At 45.2% G+C, this 14,134-nt stretch overlaps 1 protein-coding gene across 1 annotated transcript in view; it reads left to right on the top strand.

Moving 5' to 3' along the window:
• NCLN (nicalin) overlaps positions 1 to 14,134 on the top strand; it is a 336,835-nt gene that overhangs the window by 207,822 nt on the left and 114,879 nt on the right. Inside the window, exons 12-14 of the mRNA XM_044053743.1 lie at positions 71 to 158; positions 265 to 303; positions 13,539 to 13,702. Coding sequence (XP_043909678.1) covers positions 71 to 158; positions 265 to 303; positions 13,539 to 13,702 — 291 coding nt within the window. The remainder of the gene's footprint in view (positions 1 to 70; positions 159 to 264; positions 304 to 13,538; positions 13,703 to 14,134) is intronic.

The raw sequence follows: 14,134 nt of genomic DNA, 5'->3' as shown, positions 1-14,134 counted from the left end.
GTTGCTGTGTGAGCACAATACACTGTAACACTATTTGAGAGTAAGACATAAAGATGTGTTTTTTTTCCAGGGGACAGGTGGATATTCGGAAGCTAAGTAGGAACACTCAGATCATTGCTGAAGCTTTGGCCAGAGTTCTTTTCAACCTCACTGAAAAGGCAATATTCTTTTATTTTAATGTATTCATTCCAGGCTGCATTTTTTTTTGGGGGGGGTGCACTGAGAATCATTTCATACGTCTTTTTTTCTTTTCTTTTTCTCTAGGGCACACCAGGACATCATCAGCTGTTCACAGAGTCCATGGTAGGTAATATCACAGTTGTAGTTTGCAAGACCAAATAAAATGCTAAGACATCTCTGTGGCTGTCACTAGTGCTTTTGTGCATCTGCCACAAATCTTTGCTGCTACCCGAATGTCAGAAAATCTGAGTAGACTTTGGTGCTCTGACAGGTCTATGCTGCGCCTTGAGTTTGATGAGTATTAGCCACAGAGTAATTCAGTATTAGATGTTGATAATTTTGTGATCTCTTGAACGATTGTGATTACCCACGTAGCCAAGTTGTAATATTAGTAAATCTTGGAGTTGATTTTAGGAACTCCTCAATTTGGCCAAATTTGAAGTGGAGATGCATGTTCAGCGAACTGGGTACCAGGCACTGCTAAAAACCTTCCTCTTGTCCAATCTGCATGTTGGAGGCCTCCACTGTACTGGCTTAGTGTGCTAGCTGGGACTGAAAATGATGTACATGGTCAACTTGCATTCCTCCTTTCAGACCTCCTTTTAGCAGTTGTCTTGCACTCCAGGTATGGAAATCTGATCTACCTTACCAAAAAAGACCTTGCCTTCCTGCACATTCAGATGCCCCCCCCCCCCAGTATACCTGCTTGAAGCAGAATTGTCCATGTAGGTGTAAAGAATGTTACCTGACGAGTGCTTTTAATCTGCATTTCTTGTACTCATCCCTTTTTCACTTTGCCTTTCAATTCATATTCTGCCTTCCACCAATTCTATTCTTTGTCGCCTTTGGCTAAAATACCTTCCTCCACAGAAACTTCAGGCTGTTTCCAGTCCTAGTACTCCCTGGCTCTGGTCGCCAAGTTTCTCACTGGAGATTAGACCTTCTCCCAGGGTGTGTCAGTGCACCGACCTTCGAGGTCGGCATCAGTGGCTTTTTCGTCGCACTCCACCAGAAGTTTGAGTGAAGCAGAGATGGACAAAATGATGCAAAGAATTATTGGCACCCAGATCCAGATGGGAGTCTCGCCCAGCTCCCTCTCCCCTTTTTTCACCCCAATAACGCCTTCTCCGATCCAACCCCCAGTATCTGAGTTTTCGGATCCGAGAGGTCTCTGAGTCAGGGGGTCGGCACTGATGGTACCTTGTACCTCAATGCCGGCCATTGCCCTGAGCACGTTGGATCCAATGAGTTTGGACCTGGGCAGCTCTCTGAGCCGTAGTCTGGGTGTCTAATCCAAGGTGGTGTTTCTATGGGCTCTGACCCTGTCTGGTCATGGTCCCCCCTTTGGCATCTTGGCACCTGCGGGCTCTGCTGCGATTCCCCCATCTGGTCTGGGGAGTGCAGCTTCCTTACTTGGTGGTCTAGGAGTCTCGTTCTTCTTTGGCATTCGATGTGGTGAAAAGGGTCCTCTCAAGTGGGTCAAGACCCCTATTTCCTCGGATTCCACCCCGGCTCCCTCAGCTCTGGATGCGACCTAGGCCATTTTGTCCACTCGGGGGCAGCCCATGCCCGATGTGCCCCAGCCGGTTCCCCTTGCGGAACAACAGTGTGCGAGTCTGCTCCGGAGAGTCCCACCGAAGAGGCTTCTCGCAAATGGACGTGTCAAAAGGAGGCACCTGGATTCCTCTCCAGAGTCCCTCACAAAGGACACCGAAATGGACGAGGGAGAAGGCTTCCCCAGATCACCCCCCAACAATGTCTCCTTTGGAGACATCATTGAAATCCTGCGCCAATGGGGGGAGTGGTCCACCCCCAAGCCTACCTCGGATGAGTCAGTATTTCTGATCGCCTTTGGCATGGGCCCATCTATTTTTTTTGGGTTTCTCTTCCCGCAGAACTGTTGGTGGACCTGATCACCTCCCAGGCATGGAAGGAACCGGACACCGTGGAGCCAATTCCGAAGTGCCCAGACAAGATCCTAAGCCCCCCTTTGGATAGACCTAGTTGGAACAAAGGGTCCCCTGTAGATGCTGTGGTAGTAGCAGCAGCCACCAAGAAAGGACTAGCTCAAGAAAGATGTTCATCGTGCATACAGCTGGCAGTCATTACAGATGGGTTCTCCTGCCGTCAGGCGGGTCCTCGGTCGGCCGAATTCCAAAGTCTAGGTCCAGCGTCGGTTGTTGTCGCCTTCTTCCCTGACATCAGTGCGACAGGGGTATATAAGACACAGCCAACGCCATTTTCTTCAGTCTTCTTTGCCGCGCGGTGCCCGAAGCAGAAGCAGTTCGCAAGTGCCGGTCGGCCAGCTCCTGAAATTACGAAAATTTGGAAACCAAAGTCTTCTTTAAAGCTAAGTACCCCGTTGGGGAAACTTTTCTTGCCTCAGACCAATGTCAGACAAAGTTAACAATTGTATTTCTTGTGGGAAGCAAATACCGCATAAGGGTTTCCTTTCCCTCTGTATTCCTTGTTTAGGCCCAGACCACGACGTCTCGAGCTGTCGCTTTTGTGCTACTTTAAATAAACGCACTATTAAGTGTCAGGCGGAGTTCGCCCAGCACTTTTTTGGTAAAGCTTTTAACTATAAAATGTCGTCGGAGACTCCGACTACCGTTTTGTCCAAAAAACGCAAGGACAAAGACCGACACGCAAGGCCAGCGTTCTCCACAGACACCACGCCAAAACCGGCTACACGTGGTCCAGTTCTCAGTGAGGCACCTACGCAGCCCTTGACTACTGACGACACTTCGCTGGCGGTGTCCTCTGTAACCGAGACCGTAGGTTCCTCGGCCCACACCCTGACTACAGCTACCAAAGCCACTGTGAGTGTTGAGCCTCTTAATGTGGACAGGTCTACTTCCACCCATAGTGTCTTCAGACCTTCTTCCTTTTCCATCAAGGCCTTTACTAAGTCTAAATCAGCCATGCACTCCCAGAGGCCTGTTGCACAGGGCCCATCTCCAGGCCCCATGCCTAAAAAGCAGATGCTCAAAATGGCTGAGGATTTAATTACTCTTATCAGGGGTTCCCAACCCCCACCGGACAAGAGACCCAGAGTGGAGGAAGAATCTCCCTCTTCTGACCAGGGCTCCATTATCTCAGAACATTCTGATGAAGAGGAGCATTCCTACTCCCCTTTTGAAGATTCTGATGCAGAGCAGTCCATTTCTTCTGTATCCCCCCCAGAGGATTTCTCATTCGGGGAAACCTTGCATATCTTGAGGGAACATTTCCATTGGGAAGGCCAGGACTTTTCAGATTCAAAGAAAAGGCTTAGGGAATTTCTTCTGCTACCTCAGCACAGACCTCTGGCGATACCTCCTGTCTTGGACATACTTGATGATGTTTATTCGGAGGCTTGCCTTAATCCGGATTCCCTGCCTCCAGCCCCAGTCAAGCCTGATAGGTACTACAGAGTTCCTAACTCACACCAGTTTCTTTACAAAAGCCATAATGCTGACCCAGAAACCATTTTTCAGGGCCCCAACGGAATGAAGGCCTCTACTGCTAAGAATCCATTACCTTCCGAAAGAGAGTCTAGATCCTTAGAAAGGTGGGGAAAAAAGGTATATACCTCTGCCACTCTAGCCATGAGGGCCTTAAATTGTCAGTTCCATATGCTTAAATATCAGCAATTTCTGTTATCACAATTAAAGAATAAATTGTCACAACCTGAACAACCAGATCTGAAGGAGTTGCAGGATATGATGCATAGTGCAGAACAAGTGGGTAAGCACACCTTACAAATGTGGTTATGATGCTCTAGAGGCCTCAAGTAGAGCTGCAGTTACAGGATCAGTCATTCGTAGACATGTCTGGCTTAGGGAACAAACCCTGCCTGATCATGCCAAAGCTAAATTACTAGATGCTCCTTTACAAAAGGATGTATTATTTGGTACTAATGCTGAGGAAATACTAAGGAAAATGGAAGAAAAAGCTAAATCTATGCAAACTGTTAAGGCCTTTCTACAGGTACAACCACCGCGTTTTAGTAGAAATTGGCCTTCAAAAAACTGGTCCTTTCCAGCCACGGACAAGCCCCAAAGAGGTAGATACAGACGCGCAAGGGGCAGAGGGCAATCTCAAGGATCATATAGAGGCAGACAATGGCAACCTCCAGCATCAGGAGGTGGCGAAGACAGTGCACAGCAATACAGAAAACAAACCCAATGACTTTCCCCTTTGCATGCCAAACAAGGCTCAAGTGGCAGCACCCTTGGGAGGAAAGCTGGCATTATTTTCAAAAAATTGGCATATTGTCACAAAAGAAAAATGGATCCTGGACATTATAAACAGAGGCTACAGATTTCATTTTCACACTCTTCCAAAAATGAGAGGCATGCTGAACCTGCCACACAATCAAAGGGCAGAGGCTCAAATACAAATTTCAAAGCTCATGGACATGAAAGCTATTCAAGAGGTACCTACTCACGAACAAGGTCAAGGTTTTTATTCCAGACTATTCCTAGTACCAAGGAAGGGAACCGATTGGAGACCCATTTTGGACTTATCCATCCTACACACATTTCTACTCGTACCAAAATTCAAGATGCTCACCTTACAGCAGCTTCTTCCCATGCTGGGCAAGGGGTCTTGGCTGGTAACATTGGACCTCAAGGAGGCATACCTGCATGTCCCAATCAGACAGAGCTGCAGAAGATACCTCAGATTTCTTGCAGGTTCAATCCACTATCAATTCTCTGCATTGCCCTTTGGCTTATCTACTGCGCCCAGAGTATTCACAAAATGCCTGGCATCAGTAATTGCCTGCTGCAGACTTCAAGGGATACAAATATACCCTTATTTGGACAACTGCCTGATCCAAGCGGACAGCAAACTCGTACTTCTGGAGCATCTGGCTTATGTAACACAGTTATTGAATTCTCTGGGATACACAGTCAACAAAGAGAAATCCAGGCTAACACCATCTCAGAAAATAATTTTCCTGGGTGCCAACTTGGACACAAACACCCAGATGGCCTATCTTACGCCAGAAAAACAGGGGCAACTAACTCAGTACTTCAAGATACTAGAAAATTGTACCAGGCTAACTGCAAGGAAAATCCTGCAGGCTCTGGGATTCATGGCATCTTGCATTCTTCTAATCCCATGTGCAAAGTTGCATATGAGGAAACTTCAATGGTACCTTAAAAACCTATGGTCTCAACACAGCCACAGTTTGGAAACAATAATACCACTAATTCCATGTTTGCAAAAGGAATTTCTATGGTGGGCTCCAGCATGCCAAACAAACGCAGGTCTACCATTCTTCAAACCTCAAGCAAATCAAGTCATCACAACAGACGCCTCAGACCATGCCTGGGGGGCACACATGACAGGTGCATTCAGGGCAAATGGTCCCAAAAGGAAAGGCACCTTCACATCAATCAAAAGGAAATGCTAGCAATTACAGCTTTTAAGTACCTCCTGCATCCAGGGCAATTATTAATAAGAACAGACAACACCACAGTAATGTGGTACATAAACAAACAAGGAGGAACACATTCATACCCCCTGTGCAGGCTGGCCATGTCACTTTGGAACAGGGCTCTGGAATGGCAAATCGAGCTTCAAGCACAGTACATGCCAGGTATGGAAAACACGCTGGCAGACGATCTAAGCAAAAATATGACAGACACTCGCGAATGGAAGTTGCATCCTCAAGTGTTTACAAAGATGATCAAAGCATGGGGAAGGCCAGACATAGATCTATTTGCCTCCCACAAAAATCACCAATTGACAAAATTCTGTTCAAGGACATTTCATCCAAAGGCCTGGAGAGTGGACGCCCTTTCTTTCAGTTGGTCAGCACAGACCGTTTACGCCTTTCCACCTCTTTCTCTACTGCCCAAGGTGCTTTTGAAAACAAGAGCAGACAGACCAAAGATGATACTGATTGCTCCAGACTGGCCAAGACAACACTGGTACCCACTCCTGAGGAGCCTAACACATTCTCCTCCCTGGACCCTACCTCTAATGCCTCTTCTTCTGACTCAGCACAGCTACAAAACTCTTCACAGTCAGCTGAAAACACTCAATCTGGCTGCATGGAAAATTCCTTAACACCACAACAGACCCTACTCTCCAAGGAGGTACAGGATGTCATTTTGGAAGCCAGAAGGCCATCTACTAGAAAAGCTTACTCCACAAAATGGAAGCGGTTTTGCACTTGGAATGAGAAAAAGGACCAGGATCCTAGAAAACTGAATTTGCCTCAGATATTACAGTATCTAACTGAGCTGCTGAACAGTGGACTTTCATTCTCCTCCATCAAAATCCATGCCTCAGCCATTTCTGCAGAATACAACACTGATCCACCCTTATTCTCTCACCCGCTCTTAAGACAGTTACTCAGAGGGGCTAAGAATATAAGACCTCCAAGGAAACAACCAATCCCAGCCTGGGATCTTAATTACATTCTAGAAAAATTAACATTGCCTCCTTTTGAACCAGCTGCCTCAACAGATTTGCAATATTTGTCCTGGAAAACAGCTTTCCTTCTGGCTATTACCTCAGCTCGTAGGGTCTCGGAATTACAAGCCCTCATGGCTGTGCAGCCTTTCTCATCTTCCATCAGGACAGGGTTTCCCTACGAACCAACCCGTCATTTATGCCTAAGGTAGTATCTAGGGTAGCTTTAAATCAGGCCATACACTTGCCTACCTTTTACCCCAATCCTCAAAACAAAGGGGAAAGGCTGCTACATTCCTTAGACATCCATAGACAGCTGCGTTACTATTTGGACAGAACAAAGCCGTTCAGGAAATCAGAACAACTCTTTGTGTCCTATGCTGTAGGAGCTCAAGGGAAGCCAATTTCCAAATAGACAATTTCAAAATGGATAGGCCACTGCATACGTTTTTGTTACTCCTTTCATGGTAAATCTCTGCCTGCAGGCATCGGATCCCACTCCACAAGGGCCACAGCTACCTCTGCAGCCTTCCTCAGAGGAGTTCCTACCAAAGATATTTTGGAGGCAGCCACTTGGAGTTCAGTGCATACCTTCACTAAACACTACCACCTACCTTTATACTCCAAAACAAGAGCAGGCTTTGCCACTGCTGTGTTGCAGGGCATTCTGGCTCCTCCTAATTCCACCTAGTGCCTACCACCCTGTGCATAGCTTTGGGATTCTACCCATCTGTAATGACTGCAGCTGTGTATGCACGATGAACATAGTACAGTTTTGTACCTACCATAAATGTAGATGTTCGAGTGCTAATACAGCTGCAGTCCAGGTTACCCTCCCTCCTTCTCCTCTTGGTACAGGCCTAGTGGCTAACTCCTCCTCATACAACCTGTTGGGTTATCCTTCTATGGTGTATTTGCTTGCAACTACTGAATTTTGATTATATTGCGTTGCATGACTATACATAGATATATAAATTATGTATTGCCTTCCTTCTGGGGGCACCTGACATCTGGGGCAAGAAAGACTGAAGAAAATGGCGTCGACTGTGTCTTGTATACCCCTGTCGCACTGACGTCAGGGAAGAAGGCGACAACAACCGACGCCGGACCTAGACTTTGGAATTCGGCCGACCGAGGACCCGCCTGACGGCAGGAGAACCCATCTGTAATGACTGCAGCTGTATTAGCACTCGAACATCTACATTTATGGTAGGTACAAAACTGTACTTTCTATGGTCCATCCCCCTGACCGAGAGTCCAGGATATGGATCTCCTAGGGAAGTGGGTGTATGCCTTGGCTACCTTTTTCATAAGGGCGCTGAATTATTTGGCACATGTTACCCGATTGCAGTGCGACCTTGTCAAAGAGCTGGCTGAGTTGTCTCTAGAGTCCATGTCGCTGGAGGATAAGAGCACATTCTGTGCGCGGATGGCCACTTTAAAAGCGGTATCCAACACGTCCATGCGCCTCCTTTCACATACCACTGAAGAAAGCAGCAAGGGTGGCTGAGTCCGGCGTTGCCATGAGGCGTCACACTTGGCTCAGGTTGTGTCAGTTCACAGAGCCCTTTAAGGCGTCATTTGCAAATGCCCTTTATGTTGGGTGTTCCTTGTTCGGGAAGACCATTCACAAGACATTAGTCCAGAGCAAAAAGGATGGGAAGACACTGTTTGCCGTTGGGATCTGCTTCTCTAACCCTCAGAGATCCTTCTCCAGGAATCAGTGAGAGCAAAAGAAGATGTGGTTCTGGAAGTCTCAGTATTCCCAGGATGCTCAGGACTTGTCTTCCTCCAGAGGCATAGGGGGTTTTGATAGACGCCGGCCCAGAGACAGAGGGGATCTGAGGAATGTTGGGGTCTCTAGAACCGTTCTCAGGCAGGCCCGCTGAGGGGTTGCCTGACTGCTCTGCTCTGGAAGCAGTCGGGGGGCATCTTTCGTTGCACCTAACGGAATGGGAGTCCATGTTAACAGACCATTGGGTGCTTCAGATCATATCCAGAGGCTATATTATTCCCTTTGTGGAATTTCCTCTTCCACCAAAATACTTCCCAGATGTACCACCTGCACAAAGGGAGGCAGCAGCACTTGAAATAGACAAGCTGCTAAAGAAAGAGTCATCCAACCCATCCCACACAAGCAGCCCGAATTGGGCATCTACTCCAGGTTCTTTTTGGTGCCAAAGGAGACAGAGGACCTAAGACCTATTCTAGATCTTTCTACCCTCAACCTGTCAGTTGCCAAAGAAAAGTTTCGGATGGTCACATTGCAATCCATCCTGCCTTATCTGCAGGAGAGAGACTAGATGTGCTTGATAGATCTCCAGGATGCGTACTACCATGTAAAGATTCACAAACGCTCCAGGAGGTTCCTCCGCTTCCGGCTAGGGGCCAATTATCATCAGTTTTGACCGCTACCCTTCGGTCTCACCACAGCCCCCAGGATGTTCACTAAGGTCATGGCAGTTGTAGTGGCTCACCTGAGGCTTCAGAGAATACCGTACCTGGACAATTGGCTCCTTGTTGCTCCCACCAACCGTCTACTTTGTCAAGCCAGAGATTACTTTTTGAAGTTGTCTGGCCACCTGGGAATCACTATCAACACAAAATCTTCTCTGATCCTGTTCCAGGTTTTAGAGTACATTGGAGCAAGGATAGACTCTATGCAAACAAAGGTTTTTCTAACTCCGAAGAGAATTTGGAGCTTATGACTCCATGTGTCCCTGGTCATTCAGTCACTTCTCTTATCAGCAGAGATGGTATTACAAGCTCTTGGTTCCATGGCAGCCACAATTACCCTTCTTGCTTGTACTCGTCTACATGTGTGAGTCCTACAGTGGACATTAGTGGTCCCAGTGGTCATGGTTAGATCTGCCTTTGACACATCCAATACGCATCATCAGGGCTGGCAGGGAATCCCTCCTCTGGTGGATGCACTCCTGTGAATTGGCTGAGGGACTGCCGTTTGTCACAGCCCCTCCCCAAGCCAAGGTGACCATGGACGCCTCCCAACTAGGGTGGGGGGGATATTACTCGGGAAGGACAATCATAGGCATGTGGTTCCTGAATGAAACCAAGTTGCATATCAACGTCCTAGAGATGTGGGCGGTCCTTATAGCGTTGCAGCCCCTTCATGCCTTTCTCCCTCTGAGAACTATTGCAATACAGTCACACAACATATCAGTAGACTGGTACATCAACAAGCAGGGAGGAGCCGGATCTTGTCCCCTTTGTCACGAGGTCATGAGAGTGTGGGAATGGGCGATTTCCACTAGCCGATTTCTGGTAGCAATGCATATTCTGGGAAGGTCCAACTTACTGGCGGACAAACTGAGCAGGACTATTTTGATGCCTTACGAGTGGTCTCTGAATCCTTCAGCAGTGGAGCAGATCTTCCTCGTGTAGGGTTGGCCTTGCTGCGATCTCTTTGCATCTCCTTCCAATGCAAAGTGCAGCAAGTTTTTCACTCTGAACCCCCTGCAGGGGGAGTTCCCCCAGGGACACTGTAGTTCATGTTTGGCCTCCCGGTCTTCTCTCTGCTTACCCCCCATTACCTCTTATTTTGAAATTCCTCCAGAAGGCTTGCAAGCTGGGGATCAAAGTGATCCTCATTGCCCTGTTCTGGCCTTGCCAAGTATGGTTTCCCTTCCCTTGGTTTCATCTTCTAGCTCCTCCATGGATCTTGGATCCGATTCTGGATCTCATCCAAATCTGGACAGTCTAAAGCTCACTGCTTGGTTGCTCCAGTTCCCATGATAGCTAGGACTTCCGCTTTATCTTCTCCGGTCAAAACTCTTCTGGTTGCAGCTCACAAATCGTCTACCAGGAAGCTTTACTGCAGTAAATGGAAGTGTTTTTCCATCTGGACTTCTCAAAGGGATCTGGATCCCTTCACAGATACCTTTCCGGCAGTGTTGGAATTCTTTATATATATATATATATATATATATATATATATATATATATATTATATATATATATATATATATATATATATATATATATATATATATATATATATATATATATATATATATATTATATATATATATATTTCATCAAGGTGCTAGCTATTCTACTGTGAAAGTTAGATTGGCTGCCATTTCCCACATTCATATTGGGGCAAACATGGTTTCTTTAGCATCCTCTAAACTTTATTGTTGTTGTTGTGTCTTTCGGCTTTTCCCGGTTAGGGGTCGCCACAGCGGAACTCCGGTCCGCTAATGATTGGCAGTTGATTTTTACGTGCTGAGTTGCCAGCCCTAACGCACAGCCTTCAACGAAGGTACGCCCATTCACGCACGTCTCCACACAGAAGACTCTTTAGCTGAGAGTCGAACCGGTCAGCATTTTACTGTGAGGCGACAATGCTACTGCAGCACCACCACCGCGGATAGCATCCTCTAAACTTTGTAAAACCTTTTATTAAGGGTACCTTCCTTTTAAGACCTCCAGTGAAGGATCCTACCCCTCCTTGGGACCTGACTTTGGTTTTACAGGCTCTGTTTGCTCCACCCTTTGAGCCGGCTGTGTCAGTGGACCTAAAATTTTTATCCTGGAAGACTGCCTTCCTAGTAGCTATCACTTAAGTTAGGAGGGTTTTAGAACTTTAAGTGTTGTCTATCAAAGCTCCATATGTGGTTTTCCATAAGGACAGGGTGTTAATTCATACCAATCCATCCTTTCTTCCCGGGCTTCTGAGACCAATATTAACCAGACGATTAATTTACCAGTGTTCTTTCCAAATTTTCAGGACAGGGGTGAATATAAATTGCATTTCTTAGATGTAAATAGACAACTGAGATTTTGTTTATACAGAACCAAGACCTTTCGCAAGTCCGACCAGTTATTTGTGTCTTACTCATAACCCTTTCTAGGCAAACAAATCTCCAAGGTAACTTTGGCTCGATTGATCTCTCATTGTGTCCTCCAGGTATACAAAGACAAGGGTATGTACCCTCCGGGTCAAGTAAAAGCACATTCTTCTAGATCCATGGCTACTTAGGCAGCTTTTTGGTCCAGGGTGTCTCTTGATCATATTTGTTCTGCGGCTACTTGGTCCTAGTCTCATACCTTCATTTCTCACTATAAGCTGGGCATGATATCTAGAGGGACAGCATCCTTTGGCTCTGTGGTGCTCCAGAATATCCTTCCATGAGGGCCACCCAGGTGTTTAGTAGCTGGGGACTCTGTCCCACAGGTTGAAGAGCAAATTAAGTAAACTACTTCAGATAAAGAAGTTATGTATTCACCATAATGTTCCATCTGAGTAGTTGTACTTCATTTGTCTTCAACCGGCCCTCCCTCCTTCCCCCTGGCCTTATGATTTATTATTGTGGTAGGTGGGAGAGAGCACCTCTGCGGCTCCCCTGTTCTTACTGGGTAGGGTTGTATATAACCCGTTGTGCAAGGTCTAATTGGGTCAGGCTTAGATTGATGGTGCAGCAAACTCGATCTGAAGGAAAGAAGGAGATGAAGAGGTATTATGGTTAGGATGAGGAGCTTGGTGCTCGGATCAGATGCTGGTGAAACTGCTGTCTCGGATCCATATACCCACAGGTTGAAGACAAATGAAGTACAGCTACTCAGATGGAAAGTTATGGTGAGTGCATAACTTTTTTTTACCACCTATAAAATTATCCAGCATCCATCTGCATCACAGCACTAAATATTATTCTAAATGAACTATGTTCTCAGTCAGTCCTTATAATCCAGTGACCAAAAACTCATCTCTGTCGACAGTGCTATCAAATTTGCTGGACTTGGTCTGCACTTCTACTATGTTGCTAAGGCCTGGAAATCCTTACTTGTGTACATCAGGTTAATATCCTCCCTCCAGTCCTTTAAAACCATTCTGAAAGATTACCTAGCGAAAATCTGTGTTCTTCAACATCAGGACAAGCTATATCCCAAATATGAACAAATGTTTCACACCTTACACCTCTTTACTCAGAACATCTCTACTTCCATGTACTTTCTCTGCCCTGACTCTTTTTAAATATGTCAAAACCCTGCTTTTTTTCTTTCTCACTTCATATTGCAGTCCCTGTTTGTATTATACTAACTTAAATTTCTCTGTAAACTGGCTAAAGTTTCTTTAATTATTAAATCTTTATTGGGTAAGTTGCATTTATTCTTTGCAAATGTTTTCACACCATCTATTTTGGTATAATTAAACTGCAAATGTTTTTTGTATTATTTTTGAAAATTTTAAGTTGTTAAAACTTTTTTTTACTACTTTCCAGCTTTTCTCACCAGATTTCTGCTGAAAATGGGCACCTACCAAGTCTGACTTTCCCATTAATTAATTGTCAGTAAATAAAGAAAATATTTTCATTTCCAAGGTGTATACAGCAGAAATGTGTCGTCTTGTATCCCATCCTCAGTTTCATGATGCTGTAAAAGGACTTTGGTACTGTTGTGCTTTCTTGCAAGAATATTCCAGGGAGTTGTATTTAAACCCTTCAGGAACATTAAGCTATGATTTGAACTAGCATCCTTCACATACACTCCATTATATCATACACAATTCATTGCTATTATTTGCGTACCATGTTTTCTGAGGTTTATCACTGAGAACTCTAGCTTCTACATTCACGTACAAGGGACTGGTATTTCCTCATGCACTAAAATGTGCTGCTGTACAAATGTGGCTTAAATCTGATGCTTATGATAACCGAAAAGGCTGTGTGTTCTTGATAATAACTTATGCTTTTTAGACCTACTGTTAGTAATCCATAACAAAGCTGAACTTGTGGTCCTCTGAAAACCTGGTTCTGTCCTGATAATATAACTGAGAGCCATTCTTCTTTTTTTAATAGTTGTTTTTATGTTTTGAATTGAGAGTATAGAATTAAAGTACATATTTCATTTTTGCTTATAATTGAGAGGTTACTACATATAGAGAAATTAGAAAATAATTTTTTATATTTTCATTTACTGCCTTGCAGATTCAGCAGGAAGAGCAGTTGTCCTCTTTAATGGACTGGTTAACATCTCAGCCTAGGGCTGCACAGCTGGTGGAAAAAGACAGCAGTATTATCAGCACTTTGGAATATTATATGGGACGGTATCTCAAGGATGTTAAGCAGCATCATGTTAGGGCAGATAAAAGGTGAGTAATTAACTTGTAGGTAAATTTGCACGTTACCCATATCTTTGTCTCTGTATCTGTCTCTCTCTCACTCTCCGTATTCTCGAGCAAGCAAAATAAGGCACCTGTGACTGATGATAAATGGAAAAACAACCCACCTGGACTGAGCAACTAATCAGACAGTTGCTTAAACATTTGCTTTCTGTTAAAACTTTATTCTTGTAAAGGTTTTTTTCTGGTTAGTGGAATAAATATATTTGTCACTGTTATCTTCTGACTTGCATATTTTTGGCCAGGATTTGCAGTGGCCGCAGCACTTTGTAGTGATGCCAGAGCCTGCTGGGTAAGTCATTGAAATATTCAGCAAAGGAGCATGCCAAACTAAACTTAGGACAGGTGTGTATAGTTGTAGAGCTTCCTCTTGCAACCTTTCAAGGTGGCAAGAAAGCTGTA

Source organism: Protopterus annectens, chromosome 13.part0, assembly GCF_019279795.1.
Source record: "Protopterus annectens isolate FY-2018-M chromosome 13.part0, PAN1.0, whole genome shotgun sequence".
In the NCBI taxonomy this organism is placed as follows: Eukaryota; Metazoa; Chordata; order Ceratodontiformes; family Protopteridae; genus Protopterus; species Protopterus annectens.
The sequence above is the reverse complement of the archived record's forward strand: the minus strand, read 5'-3'. Positions and strand labels throughout refer to the sequence as shown.